The 21,023-nt window shown below is 41.3% G+C and overlaps 1 protein-coding gene across 4 annotated transcripts in view; it reads left to right on the top strand.

Moving 5' to 3' along the window:
- Bltp3b (bridge-like lipid transfer protein family member 3B) overlaps positions 1-20,726 on the top strand; it is a 68,875-nt gene extending 48,149 nt beyond the window's left edge. For 3 of the 4 annotated variants that reach the window (XM_050145586.1, XM_050145584.1, XM_050145585.1), the window contains 10 exons: positions 1,620-1,761; positions 5,414-5,607; positions 7,599-9,097; positions 9,470-9,642; positions 11,911-12,053; positions 13,149-13,299; positions 14,258-14,511; positions 14,935-15,043; positions 17,251-17,444; positions 18,853-20,726. In XM_050145586.1, coding sequence (XP_050001543.1) covers positions 1,620-1,761; positions 5,414-5,607; positions 7,599-9,097; positions 9,470-9,642; positions 11,911-12,053; positions 13,149-13,299; positions 14,258-14,511; positions 14,935-15,043; positions 17,251-17,444; positions 18,853-18,972 — 2,979 coding nt within the window. In that variant the 3' untranslated portion in view covers positions 18,973-20,726. The remainder of the gene's footprint in view (positions 1-1,619; positions 1,762-5,413; positions 5,608-7,598; positions 9,098-9,469; positions 9,643-11,910; positions 12,054-13,148; positions 13,300-14,257; positions 14,512-14,934; positions 15,044-17,250; positions 17,445-18,852) is intronic. The other variant, XM_050145587.1, reaches the window with a different exon arrangement.
- Positions 20,727-21,023: the final 297 nt, after the last annotated feature.

Genomic DNA, 21,023 nt, shown 5'->3' with positions numbered 1-21,023 from the left:
ATAGGATAAGAGAACTGACTCCCTAAAGTTGCCCTCTTACTGCCACATGTATGTCGTGGCATGTATGCACTTAAATACATACACACACAAATGTAGTAATAATAATAACAATAATAAAGGAAAGAGAAATATGCACATTTGTTGAACAAATGAAACAGTTCAACAATGTCCGAACCTAATGTTTTAGCTTTAGTAAATTGATAGACGTTATTGTCTGAGAGTTAGTGTGCTCTGTTGGGCTTTGCTGAGTAGCAAAGGTTGACCTTGAACTCCCTTTTTCTCAGGCTCTACCTTCTAGAGTCCTGGGACTGCAGGTATGCGCCACCATGCCAGGACTGTACAGTGCTGAAGACTGAACTCTGGATTTTTTATATATATCCCCAAGGTGTACATTTCTTTGATGTAATTACAAATGAGTCATTAGTAGAGAGTGAACCATCTATCCAGGACCTTGAAACAGTAGTCATCTTGGAAATAGTTGAGGAATCAAATGATTTGACTGAACTATTTAGAGTTATATTTTGTTTGCATCAATTATTTCTGTAAAATTGACACATTTTCCCATTAAAAAATTTTTTTGATTTGATTTTCGTTTTTCAAGACAGGGTGTCTCTGACTAGCCCTGGCTGTTCTGGAACTAACTTGTAAACCAGGCCGGCCTCAAACTCAGGTATTCGTCTTCCTCAGTCTCCCTAGCGCTGGGATTAAAGGCATGCACCACCACCACCACCACCCAACTCATTATAATAATAATATTATTTTTAAAATGTATTTATTTGTTATGTATACAGTGTTCTATCTGCATGCATGCCTACAGACCAGAAGAGTTCACCAGATCTCATTACAGGTGGTTGTAAGCCACCATGTGGTTGCTGGGAATTGAACTCAGGACATTTGGTAGAATAGCCAATGCTCTTAACCGCCAAGCCATCTCTTCAGCTCTCACTATAATTATTTTAAATTATAATTCATTGACATTAAATACATACACATTGGGCGACTATATCACCTCTATCTGTGGATTTTTTTTCTGTATTGCAAACTCTAAAATGCTGAAATAATATAATAGAGAATCTATGGCGAATTATAGAGAACATCCTGGGAAAATATTCTGGCCTTGATTCCACTCTGTGTCTTCAATCTGCCACTCATTTCTCTATATTAACTAATAAAATATGATTATTGCTGTTTTTCTGTCATTTTTAAGGCTCAAAATAGTAAGTTCATTGAAGATGGTGTACAAAGTGAAGCTTTTTCCTTTTTTTTTTTTTTTCCAGAACAGGGTTTCTCTGTGTAGTTAAGTTTTTAATAGATAAAAATTTAAGCTGGTTCTAGAGTTTTCCGAGTGACTGGTGGATATTTCATTTTGGATGTTATTTTTGGACATTCCTTTATGTGTGTAGTGTGTCACCTGCACACGGCACAGCACATGTATAGACGTGAGAGGACAACTTGGAGGACTCAGTTCTCTTTACCTGGTGGCTTTCAGGCTCTGCAGCAAGGACATTTACCCACGAGCCCAGACGAGATTTCAAGATGAAAGTGATGTGTATGCACATTGTAAAACGTCTTTGGAAAGGGCTTTATTCTGTATAATCTACGCACACTTGTTTTCTCAGGTCTCTACAGCAGAACAATGTCGCTCTTCCCCCAAAAGTATGATTTCCTGCAACAAAAAATCCCTGTATCTTCCACAAGAAATGTCAGCTGTCTATATAGAGTTCACAGAATATTACTATCCAGATGGGAAAGACTTTCCAAGTAAGAGAGTTTACTTTGTTATTGTTTGTTTATTACTGACTTTTTGGATGAACATTTTGGGTTTTAATAATTTAGACAGGAAAATTGACTCTTGTCTCTGTGTTTAGGACATACCTTTATTCTAGATCTGTGCACATTGTCAACAGTTGTTCATATGTCCTTTTTCCTTGCTATTGTGGCATCTTTGATGGCAGGAATCTTGTGGCATTTATGACTAATTCTGTGTGCTTTTAGCCCGCTTTTTTGTGTTTACTAACTCCTTGTTAAATGAAATATGAATGAATGTTATTGAAGAAAATTGTCATCTTTTTCTTTTGTAAAATTCCATTGGCAAGTTGGAATTATAAACTCTGGTTTACTAAAAATGAGTAGTCATGGTTTTCTTTTTAGCTATAAAGAATTTGTCTTGACTCTTGTAAGCTATTTTGGCTTCCTCAAGTTAAAATGACTATATATTTGTTTATTTGAATATTAAAGTGATGCACTTTTGTTTCATTTCACCATAAGTCTTCAAATTAAAGTCTTCCTTTGACTTGTGATCTTCACACACACAGTGTGTGTGTGTGCGTGTGTGTCTTTAGGTACACAGATGTATGTGTGTGGAGGTCAGACACCAACTTCAGGTGTCATTTTTCTTATGCACTGTCCACTTTGTTTTTGCTTATTTGGTTTTTGCTTTGACTTTTTTAGACCGGATCACACTCTGTGGCCCTGGCTGACCTGGTAGCCTTGCTGTGTAGATCAGGCTGGCCTTGAACCAAAGATCTGTGTGTTTCTCCCTCCTGGAGACTAAAGGTGTGCGGCACCATGCTCAACCCGCTTTGCTTTTAGAGGCAGGATGTCTCCCTGGCTGGGCTCCAAGTATGTTAGGCAGCTGGCTGAGCCACCCCACGGGCTCCTGTGTCTTTACCTCCCTGTCCTGGGGTCACAGGTGGGCAGGCCTGGCTTCTGTTGCATGGGTCCTGCAGACCCTAGTCTTCATCCTTGCAATACTTTGCCTGCTTCTTTAATGATGGTTTAATTATTTACAAATTATTACTTTGTGTACATGGATGTCTTACCTGCACATATATCTGTGCATGTAGAATGTGAGGAACCCAGAAGAGTGTCAGATCTCCTGGAACTGGAGTTACAGATGGTTGTGAGCTGCCACATGGAAGCTGGGAATCAGACCCAGGCCCTCTGCAGGAGCAGTTTGAGCCATCTCCCCAGCCCAGTGTGGACTTTTGAATGTAGGCTTTTCATTTCAACAGGAATTTTTGATGTTCCTGAAATTGGTTTGCTTTTTTTTTTTTTTTTTTATAAAATAAGGCATTCTAGAAACCACTTTAGAGAAATGTCCACATATTTTATCATACTTTTCCTTGTTTGTTCCAAACTGATGACGTCTAATCCTTGGTTTTCTGTTTTCCAACATTTTCTCTGTGTGTGTACTCACTCCTTGTTTCCCTTGGTTGTTCTTCTGACTCAGTAGGTAGGGTTGGAACATGTCCTCAGTGTCTTCTGAGTACTGAAATGGCACAGCTGAAACCCAAGCATGGTCTACCCACTGCTTCCTCCTGTAGTATTGCCCTGTTCCCTAGGGCACTCTTCATCCTCTTCGTCTTCCTCCTCTTCTTCCCCTACTTCTTCCTTCCTTCCTTCCTTCCTTCCTTCCTTCCTTCCTTCCTTCCTTCCTTCCTCCTTCTCCTCCTCCTTCTCTCTTCTTCTTCTTCTTCTTCTTCTTCTTCTTCTTCTTCTTCTTCTTCTTCTTCTTCTTCTTCTTCTTCTTCCTCTTCCTCTTCCTCTTCCTCTTCCTCTTCCTCTTCCTCTTCCTTCTTCTTTTGAAACAGTATCTCTCTCTCTGTAGTCTTTTTTGTCTGGCCTGGAAGTTGCTATATTGACCAGGTTGGCTTCATGTCTCTTCCTCCTAAGTGCAGGCTAAAAGTGTGTGCCACTGTGCATCAGCCACAGTGGAAAAGGGCCACGCACATGGACTCTCCTTGCCTTGCTTCCTCTTCTGAAGCTCTATCTCCAAATAGTCACTGAGGTCCTGAATCTAAAGACTTTAACAAAAGGACTTTGGAGCATGGGGTAGAGTGTGCAGTTTGGCTCATAGAAACAAGTATAGTATTCTTGATCTTGTTTTTAACAGATGTGACTCTTTTTCATATTTTAATTGTATACTGCCCCCTTTCCTTAATATGATGAGCCCAGTAAAGGGTTCTGCTAGCTAGTTTGATTTGTTTTTAGGGCTGAGATGTAGCTTAGTATCAGAATGCTCGTTTGGTACTGGAAATGCTTGGTTTCAGCCCTCAGCATCACCCCAACCCCAGACAAACAAACGTCCACCACAACAGCAAATAAGCACAGTAATATCTTTGATCTACACGGTCATCTGGAAACCCTGTTATAAATGCCACACAGAGCCCTCTGCTGCTCAGTGTTCCATCTCTCTGTGCCCAGCTTGGGGACAGTCTTTGCTCTCTAGTCTTCTCTATGGCTACTGCCATCACCGTCTTAAAATAGAAATTTCCCTTCCTTCCGGACAGTGAAGCGTTCTCCTCTGTGCTCTTCTTTCTTTTATTACTGAAGGCAGACACCTCGGCATCACAGCTGGTCTCTGAGAGGCTTGAGTCACTCTTTTCATTTCATTTTATCTGCCATATAGAAATTTTAATGGAATTGGACCATGCTTTATTTCTCTTATTTTTTTTGTCCCTAGCATAATGCATAAAATATAGACCTTCAGTGGATGTTTTTTGCTTTTGTAAATTGAGTGAAGAGATGAATGCAAGCCCTTCAAATCAAATGCACATTGGTGGAATATTCTTTCTTTTGGTTTTCTACAGGTTGGGATTTCTTTCTTTTTTTTTTTTTTAATTTGATCTGAAATTCTACACATGTATTATCTCTCTCCCTCAATACATTCAGCTAGGAACTCGAGTTGGTTCTGTAGGAGGTAGTATCAGTAAATTGAAAGAATAGTTCAATTGTTGAGCTATTAGTTATAGCTACCGTAACTGTGAAGCATAGTTACCAGAAACTGGGGAGCCTCACTTGGTGTGTCATGTGTTACTGGGAAAGTTGGGGTCCTCTCTCAGGATTTATAGTCATATAGAACAAAGACCTTATTGAGCTGTTCTGGAGCCTGTAGCTTTTATGATTAATATGCTTGTAGTTTCAGAAGTGATATACCCTCTAATTATCAGCATTCATTTACTGGGAACAAATTGAGTGTAAATTAGCCGATTATTGAGTTGCTGCTTTGCCCGAAGCCCTGTTCCAGGACTTTACTAAAGAGGAATGAGTTGCTGTGCTTCTTGGGTGGTTGCTGTCTCATGAAACTGGCAGTTAGAGGATGCTTAGTGCGATGCAGGCAGTAAAGACACTGTGGCAGGTCACACGGGTCATGACTTTGACACAGTGTTTTTAAAGGGCTATGTGAATCTGACAGTACTTCCTGTTCACACATTTCATTTTATATTGAACTGTATTTTTCAGTTAATGAAGCACTGAAAAATGTCGTGTCTATATATGCTGTTAGTCACATATCTATCTAACTTCATATATGATATTTATTAAGAAAGAATGCAACCTGTTAAGAATAGCTTTTCTTGGGAAATATAACTATATGTTCATTAATGGTGCTTAAATTTTTTTTTCTCCACAGTTCCATCACCCAACCTATATAGTCAGCTAAATGCTCTACAGTTTACTGTAGATGAAAGAAGCATTCTGTGGTTAAATCAGTTTCTACTAGACTTAAAACAGAGTCTTAATCAGTTCATGGCTGTGTACAAGCTGAATGACAATTCAAAATCGGATGAGCACGTTGATATTCGAGTTGATGGCTTAATGCTAAAGGTATTGTATAAACAAGTGGCTGCAAGAACAACACTTTTTTTCCTTTGTGTGTTTGTGTGCGAGAGAGAGAGAGAGAGAGAGAGAGAGAGAGAGAGAGAGAGAGAGAGTCAGAGACAGAGACAGAGACAGAGACAGAGACAGACAGACAGGGTTGGCTGTCCTGGTACAGACAGAAGACAGACAGAATCTCACTATGTAGCTCTGGCTGTCCTGAATCTCACTAAGTAAACCGGGCTGGCCTGGAACTCATACAGACCCATCAACCTACCTTTGCCTGCTAAATGCTGGAGTTGAAGGCATGTGCCATTACATCTACCTGAGAGCAAAACTGTTTTTATAGAAAAAAAACTGACAGTATTATAATACCAAAGATACAGCATGATGTTCAGATATGAATAAAGTTAATTATAATCTTAATTTTTTTTTTTGTTTTTTCGAGACAGGGTTTCTCTGTGGCTTTGGAGCCTGTCCTGGAACTAGCTTTGTAGACCAGGCTAGTCTCGAACTCACAGAGATCCGCCTGCCTCTGCCTTCCGAGGGCTGGGATTAAAGGCATGCGCCACCATCGCCCGGCCTATAATCTTAATTTTTATGTTGAAATTAAAAATTGAATTTTGACTCACAGAGAAAATCTAAAAGACTGCATTTCCCTCATTTTTATATTTATGATTTTATTTTTTCTCTAACTTCTGTTCATTGAAAGTAAGACAGAGCAGTAAAATGTAAATGTTTAGTGGGATGGCTCAGCAGAGAAAGGTGCTTGTAGCCAAGCCTTATGGCTTGAGCTCAATCTCTGGGCCCCATGTATGGAAGAAAAATGGACTCCTGCAAGATGTCCTCTGGCTTCCACACTCCCTGTGACACTAAATCTAAATAAGTAAATAAATACATAATAAATGCTACAAGAAAGCTCTTTAAAAATCTTTAGTTCCTTTAGTCCTGCTACAGGGTTTATATATTTTTTCTTCTAAAAGAGGTTAAATATGCAACAGAATTTTCAAATCGTCTGGGTTGTATTTGTTCATATTATTCCCTTTATTTATATCCAAAGTTCACACAGAAATGGCTTTTTATTGTGGATGAGTAACTTCTAGTTTGAGCTGTGCACACTCTTAGGTTTTTAAAGGGAAAAGATTAAAAGTTTAATTAATAAAGTCCTGAACATAACTGAAAATTTATTGCAAGATCTGTTGTTGATGGAGTATGTACTATAGCCTCTTTTAAAAAACTGTACAAATAGTATTCCACATTTCCTGTCATAAATGAAAATCCTTTCAATTTAGCATAAACATGTTCTATGACTGTGTTTCAGACAGAACTAAATAATGATCATTTTATTTTCTGGGTATTGTTAGTACCCAGAAACCACTTTGCACACTTTGATATGAACTCTCCAAGACTAGATTTAGTTCACCCCTGAGAATTATCTCAGTAAGTTTGACCATTGTCTTAGCTTGTTCTCCATCTCTGTCTCCTGGATGCTGGGATTGCAGGTGTGTGCTCTCGCACCCAGCCCAGGCAACAGAATCCAGTGCCATCCGCCTGCCTAATTACTGTTGTTTGTCTGGTTCATTTCTTAAGACACTTGGATTTAAAAGCTTAACTGAAATACCAATATCATTTCTCAGATTTAGTTTTATTCTGTGTGCTCCTTAAATAGTAAGTTTTGAAAAGTCTGTCTGTAGTTCCAGGACAGGCTCCAAAGCTACAGAGAAATCCTGTCTTGAGGAAGAAAAAAAACACAGAACAGCCATAATTCTGAGCATTGTTAAAACAGTGTGATGTCCTGTAAGGTGTGTGTCCTCTTCTTTAGTGACTAATTCTTTAACTGAAGTTACTAGAAGATTCAACAGAGGGATAAGTTGTGATTTATATCAGTAGAGGAAAGAAGTATGTTGGGGAAAGTATCAATAACAATAATTCCATGTCTTTCTCATATTTTATCCAGATGTAGAGATTTGTAAATTGAACAAGATTGTTTTCCCTTCCAGTTTGTCATTCCTTCTGAAATGAAAGCAGGCTGCCATCAAGATCAGCCCCACACAGTATCTATCCAGAGTTCCGAAATGACCGCCACGAACACAAGGCACTGCCCTAACTGCCGGCACTCGGATCTAGAGGCTTTGTTTCAAGACTTCAAAGACTGTGACTTTTTTAGCAAAACTTACACTAGATTCCCCAAATCCTGTGACAATTTTAATCTTCTACATCCGATCTTCCAGAGACATGCTCATGAGCAAGATACCAAAATGCATGAAGTTTATAAAGGGAATATTATTCCCCAGTTGAATAAAAACACTCTTAAGATGTCTGCCGCCACCGATGTGTGGGCGGTGTACTTTTCCCAGTTTTGGATAGACTACGAGGGGATGAAAAGTGGAAAGGGACGGCCAATAAGCTTTGTAGACTCTTTCCCTCTGTCTGTCTGGATTTGTCAACCAACGAGATATGCAGAATTACAGAAAGGACTCCAGACTTGTGATCAAGTGTCTCTTAATACCTCCCAGAGTGAATCCAGTGATCTGGCTGGCCGGATGAAGCGGAAGAGACTGTTGAAGGAGTACTACAGTACAGAGTCCGAGCCTTTGTCAAACGGTGGCCAGAGGCCTGTGTCAGAAACATTTTTACGGCTTTCCTCTCCGTCTTCGGATGCGGATGTTCACGTCCTGGTTCGTGTCCATAAACACATCAGCATGCAGATCAACCACTACCAGTATCTGCTGCTGCTCTTCATACACGAGTCGCTCATTCTGCTTTCGGATACCCTGCGGAAGGATGTGGAAGCTGTGACCGGCAGCCCTGCTTCTCAGACTTCCATTTGCATCGGGGTTTTGCTTAGGAGTGCGGAGCTGGCCCTGCTGCTACATCCCGTGGACCACGCAGGCACTCTGCGCTCTCCGGCTTCTGAAAGCGTGAGCCCGCTGCTTCCTGACTACCCGCCCTCAGAAAACGGGAGCGTTCTGTCTTCCAAGAGAAAACATGGTGGTGGTATGCATCGAATTAGAAACGCAGCCCTCAGTCACATGTCAGACAACAGATCCATGAGCGTTGACCTTAGCCATGTCCCTTTAAAGGATCCTTTGCTTTTTAAATCAGCCAGTGACACAAATCTGCAAAAGGGCACTTCTTTTCTGGACTACCTATCAGACAAACATTTAGGGAAAATAAGTGAGGATGAGAGTAGTGGGCTTGGTTACAAGAGTGGCTCAGGAGAAATGATGTCAGAAGTCAGTCACAGAAAGGATGTGTCTTGCACAGGCGCGGACAGTGTCTTGAACTGCAGAGATGACACAGACAGGCTTTCTCTGAGTGACGGCGGCAATCCAAACACGCCTTCAAATGTTTTAGCTGGGAAAGGAAGTGGAACCGTGGAGTCAATCTGGAGAGCCGAAGATTTCCTTCCTGAAGCGGCTTCAGTCCCTGAGAACTCGGAGGAGAGTAAAGAAGAGGTCCCCGCAGCCAGAGCACTTAAATCCCAGCCATCTTTAAGGTAGTGCTACTGTTGGGATGTAAATGGTTTTAGTTTTGTTGTTGTTGTTTCTTCGTTTGGGAGCAGAAAACCTCGTGACAAAATGTGGCTTTGAAAGAGTCTGTTCCCTGAGTCTGAGGATGCCTTTGAGCTTCTACTTTTTGATGTCTTTTGGGTGCGGTGTGATACGCTAGCTTTACTACAAATTGTCTCCATGATGGCCTGCACCTCTGTGTCCTGGCTGGGCAGTAGTCCTGTGCTCCTCTGGCCTCTCTGCCTGCCCAGCCCCAGCATTAGAGTGCACTCGCTCTCCCCACTGCTACTGAGAGGACTTTAGGATGAACCTCTTTGCTTCGCCTGCAGTAATTTCCTATTACTTCCGTTTGCCAACAGTATACAACCTAAGGAACGCTGCCCACCCGCCCCAGCCCCACTCCGTGTTTCCTACAAGAACATGAGAAGGAGCGCCTCCCAGGTCTCCCTGGACACCATCTCCCTGGACAGCATGGCCTTGGAGGAGCAGCAGGAGAGCGATGGCAGTGACAGCCACGTGTTGTTGGGGAAAGGTAAGGACAGCGGAGTCCTCACTAGAGATGAGCGCTCTCACCACAGGGCTACCTGAGTCCTGACAGTCATACCCAGTGCTTGCTAATCACAGCAGCCAGACAGACAGAACGACTTAGTTTCTGTACGTCCTGTCCTGTATTCCTAGAGCGTAACTTCCTAGTGGCTTTTCTAATGGCACTCCTCACATCTGCTTTTGTTCATTTGCAGGTTGGTTGGTTGTTTTTGTTTTCTGTTTTCACTCCATAAATAGATTGCTTCCTCAAATATAAATCTGATCATGTTATTTTTCAGTTTAATCTCAGAAACTTTTCATGCTTTAAGGCTGTGAAATTTAGAAACCTTAATCCTTTTAGAAAATGTTCTTTATATTTTGACCCTAGTTTTTCTACATGTTTGTTTTCTTTTTCTTTCTTTACCTTTATCTAGCTATGGTAGTGTGTGAGCAGGGTAACACACATGTTCTGTCTGTGGGAGTGTGTGCGCAGGGTAACACGCATGTTCTGTCTATGGGAGTGTGTGGGCAGGGTAACACGCATGTTCTGTCTGTGGGAGTGTGTGGGCAGGGTAGTACACATGTCCCGTCTGTGGGAGTGTGTGGGCAGGGTAACACGCATGTTCTGTCTATGGGAGTGTGCTCAGGGTAGTGTATTTTCTGTCTATAGGAGAGTGTGGGCATGGTTGCACGCATGTTCAGTCTATGCGAGTGTGTGGTAGGCTAGGTAGCACACATGTTCTGTCTATAGGAGTGTGTGGGCAGGGTAGCATGCATGTTCCATCTATGGGAGTGTGCGCAGGGTAGTATATATTCTCTCTATAGGAGAGTGTGGACATGGTAGCGCGCATGTTCAGTCTATGCGAGTGTGTGGGCAGGTTAGCATGCATATTCCATGGCATGAGTGTAGTGGTCAGGGGACAACCTGCAGGACTTGTTCATCTCTTCTACCATGTGAATTCCAGGGATTGAACTCAAGTAGTCAGATTTGGTGGCATATTAGCCACTGAGCCATCTTGCTGGAGCCATGTCTCATTCTCTCTCCTTTGACAAATGTTTTCCACCTCAGAGCCTTACACTGTGCTTGGAAAGTGCTCTTACTTTTTTGCCGTTTAGCCAAACTTCTCTTCTTAGAACCCCTAATTCTTGGACCGTGAGGAAGACTCTGACGTGCTCTCTGAACTCCACAGAGCGCAGTTACCATCGTAGCACCTCCCTGTGCTGTCTGGCGCGCAGTTTACTGCGTATTATGTAGACCAGCAGCCAGGTAGAAACCAGACAGTTCCATAGTGGTTAACACAGTGCTGAGTTGGGCCTGATGTTTTCGTGTTCTTGACTTCTGTTATCATGTTTGTAATGTGTATTTATGTATCTCAAAGTATTAATCTGTGATAGACACAAAGATTATCTTCATTTACTATAGATAGCTTGAGGTATTTTGAAGCACAGCATACTGAACTATTCAGGCAGCTAAGGATAATGGAGAAGAGCCGTAGGGTATTCAGTCCAGGTGAGCGGAGCTGGGATTTGCTCTAGCCGGTGAGAGGTCAGGCAGTGTGGGTAGATGAGGGTGGAAAGCTGGCCCGGCTTTCCCATTACAGCAGTACCACTACAGCAGCAAGAGCTTTGTTTGTTTATTTAGTGCTTAGTAATACTGTCATTGTTATGTTACTAGAGTTAGGGCTTTAGTATGCTGTCTTAATTAGGGTCTCTATTGCTTCATTCAAACACCATGACCACAAAGCAAATCGGAGAGGAGAGGGTTTACTGGGCTAACCTTCCACAGGACACTGCCACCAGTGAAGGAAGCCAGGACGGGACTGAGGAACTGAAACAGGGCAGGAACCTGGGCAGGAGCTGATGCAGAGGCTGTAGAGGGGATGCTACTTACTGACTTGTTCCCCATTGCTTGCTTAGTCTGCTTTCTTTACAGAACCCAGGACCACAAGGGGCTGGACCTCCGCCATCAATCACTAATTAAGAAAATGCTTTCCAGGCTGGCCCACAGCCCTCTCTCTTGGTGGCTTGTTCTCAACTGAGGTTTCTTTCTCTCAGATGGCTATAGTTGTGTCAAGTTCACACACATCTGGCCAGCAAAATAAATCTCTGGCAGTTTATTGCTGTGCTAAGGAATCGTATTGACTCTGTTTAGTGCTACTAAACAAGGCTTTGCTTGAAAGAGTTAAAGGGGTAGTCTATTTTTGATAAAAATAAATGTTGCTGGAACATATATAAACAGATTTTAATTTACTAATTTACTTTTTTATTATTTCAGCAATTAAGAGGAACTCCAATGCAAATTGCCAGAGCCCAGCAGAGAGTGTGAACACCAGTGCAAACATGCAGAATTGCGGGGAAGCCTCGCCCGACGCCATCAGCACGAACTCTGAGGGTGCTCCAGAGAGCCGCGATGACTTGGTAAGCGTCTCAGAGTTCTCTGAAGAAATGCCAACTGTTCTTCATGCTGGATCCGTGCACCCCTAGGCCTTCATTCACACGATGACAGCTTAAGTACTGGCTGGTCACTTCTGTGTTGCTGCTCCTGAGCGCTCTTTCTGCCTAGTCACCCGCTGCCCCCGGGCTCGCTGTCTGTGTTGTTTTGTTTTTTGTTTTTTGATTTTTCGAGACATGGTTTCTCTGTAGCTTTGGAGCCTGTCCTGGAACTAGCTCTTGTAGACCAGGCTGGCCTCAAACTCACAGAGATCCACCTGTCTCTGTCTCCCGAGTGCTGGGATTAAAGGGGTGCTACTGCCTGGCATTTTGTTTGTATTGAAGAAGGGAGGGAGTAGATCTGTTTTTCGTGTTTCAATCTCTGTCCCATTTGTATTTTGACCAATATTTTAGCTCCCTTTGAGGATACTTTTTAAAAGTTTGATGGCACAGATGGTAGCCAGTCCTTACAGTGAAGGTCCTTTTACAAAGGAAATAGGTTGCTAGTTTCTTTTAGACCTTTCTGATACAGCGAAATATTATGAAAGACTTTAGACATACCCTACTTTTGGTGAACATTCATTCATAGCTGAAAATGTCATATTATTGGTCTTTGTAACCAAAATACTTTATCTTTATGGATTGAAAACAAAAGCAGCTAGTGTTTTTCTACAAAGATTGAGCATCCTTTGTCCAAAGCTCTTGGGTACGGAAGTACAGAAGGACTCAAGAAAATTTTGAATTTTGGATTTTTTACATGTAAGTACGAGATGTCTTGTGTACGAAGTCCAGTTCTAAACCCAGAGCTGGTATCGTTCTTAGATTCCGTATATGCATAGCCTACGGGTAATTTTCCACAGCTTGTGACAGTCTGTGGAACAGCTCAAAGGTGTGCAATTTCTTGCTTGTGGCTTGAAAAGCAGTCCATTTCTAAGTTTGAATCATATGATACGATAGCTAGGCTTTGGGGGCTATGAGGGCAGTTTGATGGATACAGCAGAATGGTATTTGTAGAGATTAGTCTCTGTTTCTTTTATTATTTCTTTAATTTTGCACTAACAACATTTGTACAATCATTGATAGATGTCAGTTGTGGTGTTTAACATTACTGGCATTCACGGGGAGATTGACATCCGGGGAGAGGACACGGAAATCTGCCTTCAGGTGAACCAGGTGACACCCAGTCAGCTAGGCAACATCAGCCTGCGCCATTACCTCGGGAGTCGGCCACTTGGTAAGGGTTCTCCTTGATCCACCGTTCACATGAGATTCTTAAGATGCTGTAAATTGATTTTGTATTCTGTGCCCGGCTCATAATATCGGAAGGTATGCTGTTACTTCCTATCCTGGGAGGTGGAGATAAACATATCATTTTGTTTAGAAAAAAAAAAAAGAGGTTCCTGACCTTTCGGTAGTCTTTGATGGAAGCCTGCAGCAGCTGGGGTGGTTGGCGCGCCGTGTGCGTGTTGCTTGTTGCTGACATTAGTTGTCATAAAATAAACAAGCAAAATATCCCACAGTTTCTGTTCACAGCTAATTGACTTCAGTCTTTCCATTACTAGCATTACTTTTAAACAGGATGTTCTCTAAAACTTTTGTTGAAGCTTAAATTTTGTTTTTATCTTGGTAAACCAACTCAAATTCTTTCTTGGCACAAGGTCATTCCAGAAAAAAATGTAATTATGAATTACATGTGTTCTTTACTCTAATTTCAGTTCTAAGTGTTCTCTAGGGTTGCTGCAATAGCATCTTCTCTGTGTACATTCACATTGTTCAAGGCCCTGATTTATTTAATGCGGAAGATGCAGAGCCCAAGAATGATTTTAAATGCTGTGGCCTCTTTGCCACGGTTGTCTGTCTTATTACAGAGACGTAGCTGGGTGCTCACATGGGTGTCGGATCTGAAGAGTGCATCCTTTCAGAGTGTATCATGAATTTCCCTATTATGAAAAAGTAAAAAATGTAGAATAGCTGCCAGTATTTTATTTAAAAATTACCCAGAAAAAGTGAAATTGTGGTTCTTATGATATATCTTATTTATATTAGACAATCATTTAAAATAGTAAATATTAAAGCTGTTTCATATATTCCTTTAATATGCAGTGTATTTAATATTCTACTGTAATCTTAATGGCATATAATGTTCTTTTTAGTAATGTAACAAAGTTACAGTTTGTATGTTTGTTTCTTAGGTTCTGACCAGAAAGCTGGAATCCATCCCAAATCCTCTCCTGAGATTTCTCTGAGGTTTGAAAGTGGACCCGGTGCTGTAATACACTCTTTGCTTGCAGAAAAAAACGGATTTCTCCAATGCCACATAGAGAACTTTAGTACTGAGTTTCTAACATCTTCTCTTTTGAATATTCAACATTTTTTGGAAGATGAAACTGTTGCAACTGTGATGCCAATGAAGATACAAGTTTCCAATACAAAGATAAACTTGAAAGTATGTTAAGAGCTGAGTTTTTGTTTTCGTAAATGTTTGCATTCCTTCTTCTGGTGAGGTCATGCCTTCTCCACATCATGCCCTCCATTGGAACTGACGAAAGCGAGAGAGTAGTCTTTACAGTGGAGCTCACAGATCCTTTCTAGAAGGGAAAATAGTGCCGGCAATTTTTTTTTTTGACATAATAACTAAAATTATATAAACTTTTAAGTCACTAAAAGTAGAATGAACTAAAGTCATGTTTATTCAAGTTGATCATTTTAATATTTTCCCCTTTGACACAAGGTTTCTCTGTGCAGCCCTGGCTGTCCTGGAACTCACGCTGTAGACCAGGCTGGCCTCGAACTCACCGAGTGCTGGGATTAAAGGCCTGCCTCAACTATTTTAATAAGAACATGGCAATATTTTGTCCCTTACTTCTAGGATGACAGTCCCCGCAGCAGCACGGTGTCCCTGCAGCCAAGCCCTGTGACTGTGCATATTGATCACCTTGTGGTGGAGAGGAACGATGATGGCAGTTTCCACATCAGAGGTACACCTTACAGAGGAGCGCCTTACGTGCTGACACTGGGCTGGTTCCGTGCCGCTTGTCTTTGTCACTGCTTGTTTACTTTGTAGGGATTTGCCGTAGCGATGACTGAGGAATGCCTTTGGCTTTAGTCTTCAGTATTTATGTGCAAACCCTGGAAGTAACTCTTCAGTTGTTAGCTTGATATCTGCTCTGCAGATAAGTCTTGAACGAAAAGAAGAAAGGCCTTTGTGGTTTTGTGTGACCCTGTCCCTGTCTGTGTGTGTCCATGTGCACACTCATGCCACAGTGAGCATGTGACCCTGCCCCCTCCATGTGTGTGTGTGCACATTCATGCCACAGTGAGCACATGAATGTCTGAGGGCAACCTCAGGTATTGGTTTGGAGCCCGAATCTCTTTGTCCCTGACACTCTTTACTCCAGGCCAGCTGGCCTGCAAGCCAGCAGCCCCCCTTTCTCTGCCTTCCATTTCCCCATAGGAACACTGGGCTTACACAGTTATTCAGCTGTTAATACAGATGAAATTATGAAAGATACAGGTAAATGGATGGAGCTGGAAACACACATCCTGTGTGAGGTAACCAAGTCCCAGACAGACAAACATTGCATGCTTCGTTTTATATGCAGACATTAGCTTTTGCTTTAGATTTGAGTGTTTGTTTAGAATAACCGCAGAGGTGACATAGGTAGTAAGGGATCAGGGAAGGAGGGTTCTTTGAGGATATAAAGGGATAAAAGGAAAATTGCAACCGAGGATTAGCAGGAAAGGGAGGGCAGGTAGAGGAGGGAATGCGGGGTGGCGCTAACAAGATAAAGGCCCCTTGAAGGCCTCGTGACCTAGTACTGGAAAAGGTCTCTAAAATATGTACACATATAAAAGGAAGTTAAACATAGTCACCATGTATTGAGGGAGACAATACCCCAACTGGACATAATATGCTACCAAATTAAAGCCCTCGTGGGTTATATCTGGCCCACAACGCAAGATGATCTTTTTTTAAATCCTATAACCGTGCTGAACAGAATTATTAATTTCAATTGTTTAGTTATTTTATGTATATCAATGTTTTGTTTGCATGTACATCTACACACCAGAAGAGAGCAGCAGATTTCATAGGCAGCTGTGAGCCACTATGTGGATCCTGGGAATTGAACTCAGGACCTCTGAAGAGCAGCCAGTGTTCTTAGCCACTGAGCCGTGTCTCTAGCCCTCCAGTTTTTTTTAAGCCAGTCCCTTATTATTATTATTTTTTTTTTGGTGTGTGTGTATGTGTGTGTGTGTGTTTAAGATCATATCATTTGTAAATGTCTTGCTCCTCCCTTATAGTTTGGATGTCTTAATTTCCTTCCCTGCCCAGTTGCAATGGCCAAGAACCTCTTGGGCAATATTGAGGTTGTAACAACACACATGCTTGCCCTGTTCCTGATTTGGGCAAAGAGGAAAAGTACCACTAAGTATACAGCTGTGGGGTGTCTATCAGTACCCATCGTCACAATGAGCATATATGCCCTCCATCACATTGAGGATACAGATGTGGGGTGTCTATTGATACCCTCTGACATACTGAGGAAGTTCCCTTCTGTTGCCAGTTTGTCTAAACTTTTATTATGGTAAGGAGTAGGATTTTTCAACTGTCGCTTTTCCTTTTTGCTTGTTTATTTGTTTGTTTTTCTCTACATAGCCCTGACTTTCCTTGAATTCACATTTGGACCAGGCTGCCCTAGAATTTACAAACATCTGCCTGCTTCTGCCTCTCAAGTGCTGGATTGAGGACACGTGCCACATGCCAGCCCTCAGGAGCCTTTCTACAGGCTCTGAGTAATCACATAGCTCTATTTCTCTCTCTATATAGAATTATTTGAAGTTTTTAAAATGTAAGGCAATCTTGCATTCCTTACTACTTGCCTCGGGTCTATTCATATTTTTATATGTGGTTTGTTCACTTTGCTAATATTTTGTGCAGCTTGTGTCTCTGTTACAAGCATCTTGATTTTGATCTTCAGTTTCTTGGCATGTTGTTATTGTTTTGGGATCTTTTGAACGAGTGAGAGTTTGATTTTGCTGTGTTTTTCCTTTCCCTATTTTTCTATCATATATTTCTATCCTCATGCTAACAGATATATTTTCCCTTTAAGTTTTTTCATAATAGATCTTAATGATTAGTCAAATGACTTGGAATTGTTATCTGAGTGCTTATTTGTTTGATCAGATTCCCACGTGTTTAACACTGGAGCTGATTTCCAAGACGATGCCAGCCGTGACTCAGTGGTCCTGAGCAGTGGGAAGTGTGATGTGAGGAAGGCACCCAGTGTCACCCAGGCCACTCAGACGAGCCCAGAGCTCCCTTGGCCTTTTCAGTCCGTCGGCTGTCCAGAACGCTCCTTTGACTTTACAAGGGAACAGGTAATAGGAAATTGTAGCATTTCATAGTTACTGAAACACAAATAGTTAAAAACCCCTGTGATGTCTTTGAGTAAAGCATGTTGATGACTGTACGTAAGCATTAAGAGGGTTATTGATGCTAAACAAGGTAAGAGAACAGTCGGATTCCTTCCCCTTCTTGTACTGTCAGTGTTCTTGTCCTTCTAGAATCTTCCTCATTCCTTAAAAATCAGTTTTCAGGTGTGTATATATGTATTTTCCTTAGCATTGTATAACTTCCTTCCTTCCTTCCTTCCTTCCTTCCTTCCTTCCTTCCTTCCTTCCTTCCTTCCTTCCTTCCTTCTTTCTTTCTTTCTTTCTTTCTTTCTTTCTTTCTTTCTTTCTTTCTTTCTTTCTTTTTTGGTTTTTCGAGACAGGGTTTCTCTGTAGCTTTGAAGCCTGTCCTGGAACTAGCTCTTGTTCCAGGATCACAGAGATCCGCCTGCCTCTGCCTCCCAAGTGCTGGGATTAAAGGCGTGTGCCACCATTGCCTAGCTATATAAGATGTTTCTTATTTACATTTGCTTCAAGCTCATTTCAGTGGCTGAATGTGGGTGGATTATCATTTCTGAACCTTCTGTTTGACATTTCTTAACATCCAAGTTGCTTCTGATTGTTTGCAATTATAAATAAACAAATTATCCTGCCGAGTTTTAGTTCTCTAAAGGTGGAAGGAGTTTATTGATCTATTCAGGGATTCCCCAGATGACCACTCTCACTGTGTATAGAAACAGCATTGTAATTGCTGCTTGTAAAGACAGGCCGTCCCTAGTTTTATTGTGTCTTCATGTGCTGTGGCTCTGAGAGGCAGAATCTTGAAGGAAGCCTTAGAAAGTTTTGCCCACATAAGGAAACGCCTATGGGAATGTCGAGGATGTGAGTCTGGAGATCAGGTTCTCTCTAGTCAGTGGTTCACTTGAACCACATGGAGAGAAAGGCCATCTAAGAGAGTGACTTACGTAAACGAGAAAGTGACTGACCCTGAAATCCAGTAGACTGAGAACTCAGGGTTCTTCATAAGAGAGGAAAAGAGGACAGGTGGGAGGGTGTGAAGTAGAAAAAACTGGCATCCCAGCCAGAGGACAGAGGTCCTAACAGAGAAGGGAGGTCAGCCGTGGCTGAAGACATTATCCAAGGATGCTGCAGTCAGACAGTATCACTGCTACAGTTGGAATTGAGAAGTTAGCTAGTATTTTGAGTTACTGGGTCAAAATTTAGGAACACTTTTAATTGTATAGTAAGTGCTTTCAAATAGCTCCTGGAAGCAACTTTGAGCCCAAGTGAACCCTCACCAACACTGGGTGGCTTATATCCTAAGTGACGCTGCATAAAACAGTTACGTGTTCTGGAAGTGATTATAGTCTCTTGTCTTCCAAATGTGTCGTTTCAGCTCATGGAGGAAAACGAGTCTCTTAAGAAGGAGCTGGCTCAAGCTAAAATGGCTCTTGCAGAGGCGCACTTGGCCAGAGATGCACTTCTCCATCAAATGAAGCAGATGGCCCTCCAGTAGCGGCGGTGGCTGCGAGAACTCGGCTCGCAGCTCTGGAGTAGGAAGGTTGTGATTAAAACATGGCTGTAACCAGTTAGTGGGATATTTTCCTTACCATGACAATAAAGTGAGATGGAGTGTGCTGAAGTGATGAGTGTTCCAACCCGGCTTAGAGAGCACTGGGCGCGCGGGCCGTTGGCCGCTGTGGTCCAGGGAGGGCAGTGCAGGCCCCGGAAGACAGCACAAAGATGTCAGGACTGCATTACCAACATTTAAAAAAAGAAAAGTGAAGACCTGTTGAGCTCATGCAGATGCTGAATTTATTTCTTCTTGTTAATAATTTTCTATTATTTACAAAAAATCAGATGCCTTTAGGGCTAATGTAAAAGAAGGATTACATTTTAAATGTTATTAAAATTATGTACTTAATCTATAATTATTTAATTGCTGTAAAAAGTCCAATCAAATTAATAAATTATATAATTACTGAGTTTACAAACTGAAAACTCTTGACCACACCGAGCTTATAAAGTAACTTGAAAATGTGAGAAGAAAGGCACCTTAGATGACGGGCAAGGTCTCAGTAAGGTACAACTGTAAAAACAAAAAGCACAAATACTAGCGTATGTGAACAAGTGACTTAAAAGCACTACTTGTACATTCCATTAAATGCTTATCATTAGACGTAAAACACAATTTATCTTGCTATAGTTGGCAGTATTTGTAACTAGAAAAGTCTGAATTCATACTATTTTAATATTTCTTTATCTTACCTCTTTAAGGAGAATGTTTTCAGAGAATTTGTTTTTCACACATATAAAACAATTTCATACCATTCCTGTAGTATCATATTACACACATGTTTGCTCATATGAAAATATAAAGCTAGTTTTGATTAAATTTCTGTGATGTGTGTCTATGTGTGTTTACATATGCACATGCATACACACACAGTCTTCTATAAGAGTCATTGGTAAATTTTGAATTCTATTTTCTAGGGCTTAAGGTTGAAAACAACATGAGAGAATCTTAATTATGCATTATGAAATAAAGTACATGAGTATTTTAAGAAACAGGTTTTTGAAGACAATATATTTCTGATAGAATTAAAGCAAGTGGTATCTATTTTAAACCTCATACTCCTAAGTAGAAATGTGTCTAGGATAGGCCCAAGACAGCTGGACTGTTCTTTCCTAAAGGTACTGGGAACCCTGGCCCTGCTCTGACACTCACGGTGCTCTGCCGTTGGCACAACTTACAGCCATCCCTGTATCCAAGGACTTTATTACATTATGTGTAAGGGTGATTTAAATTTTATTGTGAGCAGTATTTACCTCCCCGCTTCCCCATATCTTCCTTTTCAGTTGACATCATTAAAAAATACAGGCACTGTTTGGGAGCCAACATACAGCCAAGAACAAATAAAACTGTTACTATCTTACCTCACAGTATTTACAACATCACATTAAACTATGTTACTCTAAACTGTATGTAGCCTTAGATTAAGTACAAAGGTCTAATTAGAGCTTCGGAATGTATAGGCTGCTAACCTTTGTCTAGGTATGTATTCAGCGACTCGTACGGGATGAACTTCTGAGCTGACACTGTTTCTCAGGATCGACCTATTCTCTATAAATATAAACTTTTTCTATGGTATAATGTTATATTGTTTAATGTTACTAGACACTGAATGTTTTCCTTATTCCTTTAAAATGTATTTGGCCTTCCCAAGAAATCATATAAACAATAGAGGTGATAATATTCTGAGCATTCCATATGGTTTGTCTGATTTTTTTTTTTTATTTATAAAATACTGGTTTTGTGGTGGTTTAGGATTCAGGAAACATCTCCAGAATGTTTCGTGTGTTCTCCACTTTGGATGCAGAGGGTCGGCAGGACTGAGTTGCTGGAGGTTTGAGAGGAGGGAACGGATGCTCAGGATGAGCTGACTAAAGCACATTAATAATTAATAATGTGCCTTTGATTTAAAGCAAGCTATTCTGTCTTCTGATTTTACATAATGTTTCATTTGCAGACTTTTCCAAGGCAGGGGAGAGGGATGAATCACTGTC

This window comes from Alexandromys fortis, unplaced genomic scaffold (assembly GCF_014885135.2).
Source record: "Alexandromys fortis isolate MF-2015 unplaced genomic scaffold, M_Fortis_MF-2015_v1.1 scaffold_50, whole genome shotgun sequence".
NCBI classification, from domain to species: domain Eukaryota; kingdom Metazoa; phylum Chordata; class Mammalia; order Rodentia; family Cricetidae; genus Alexandromys; species Alexandromys fortis.
Note: the sequence above shows the minus strand (reverse complement) of the source record. Positions and strands in the feature narration are given on the sequence as shown.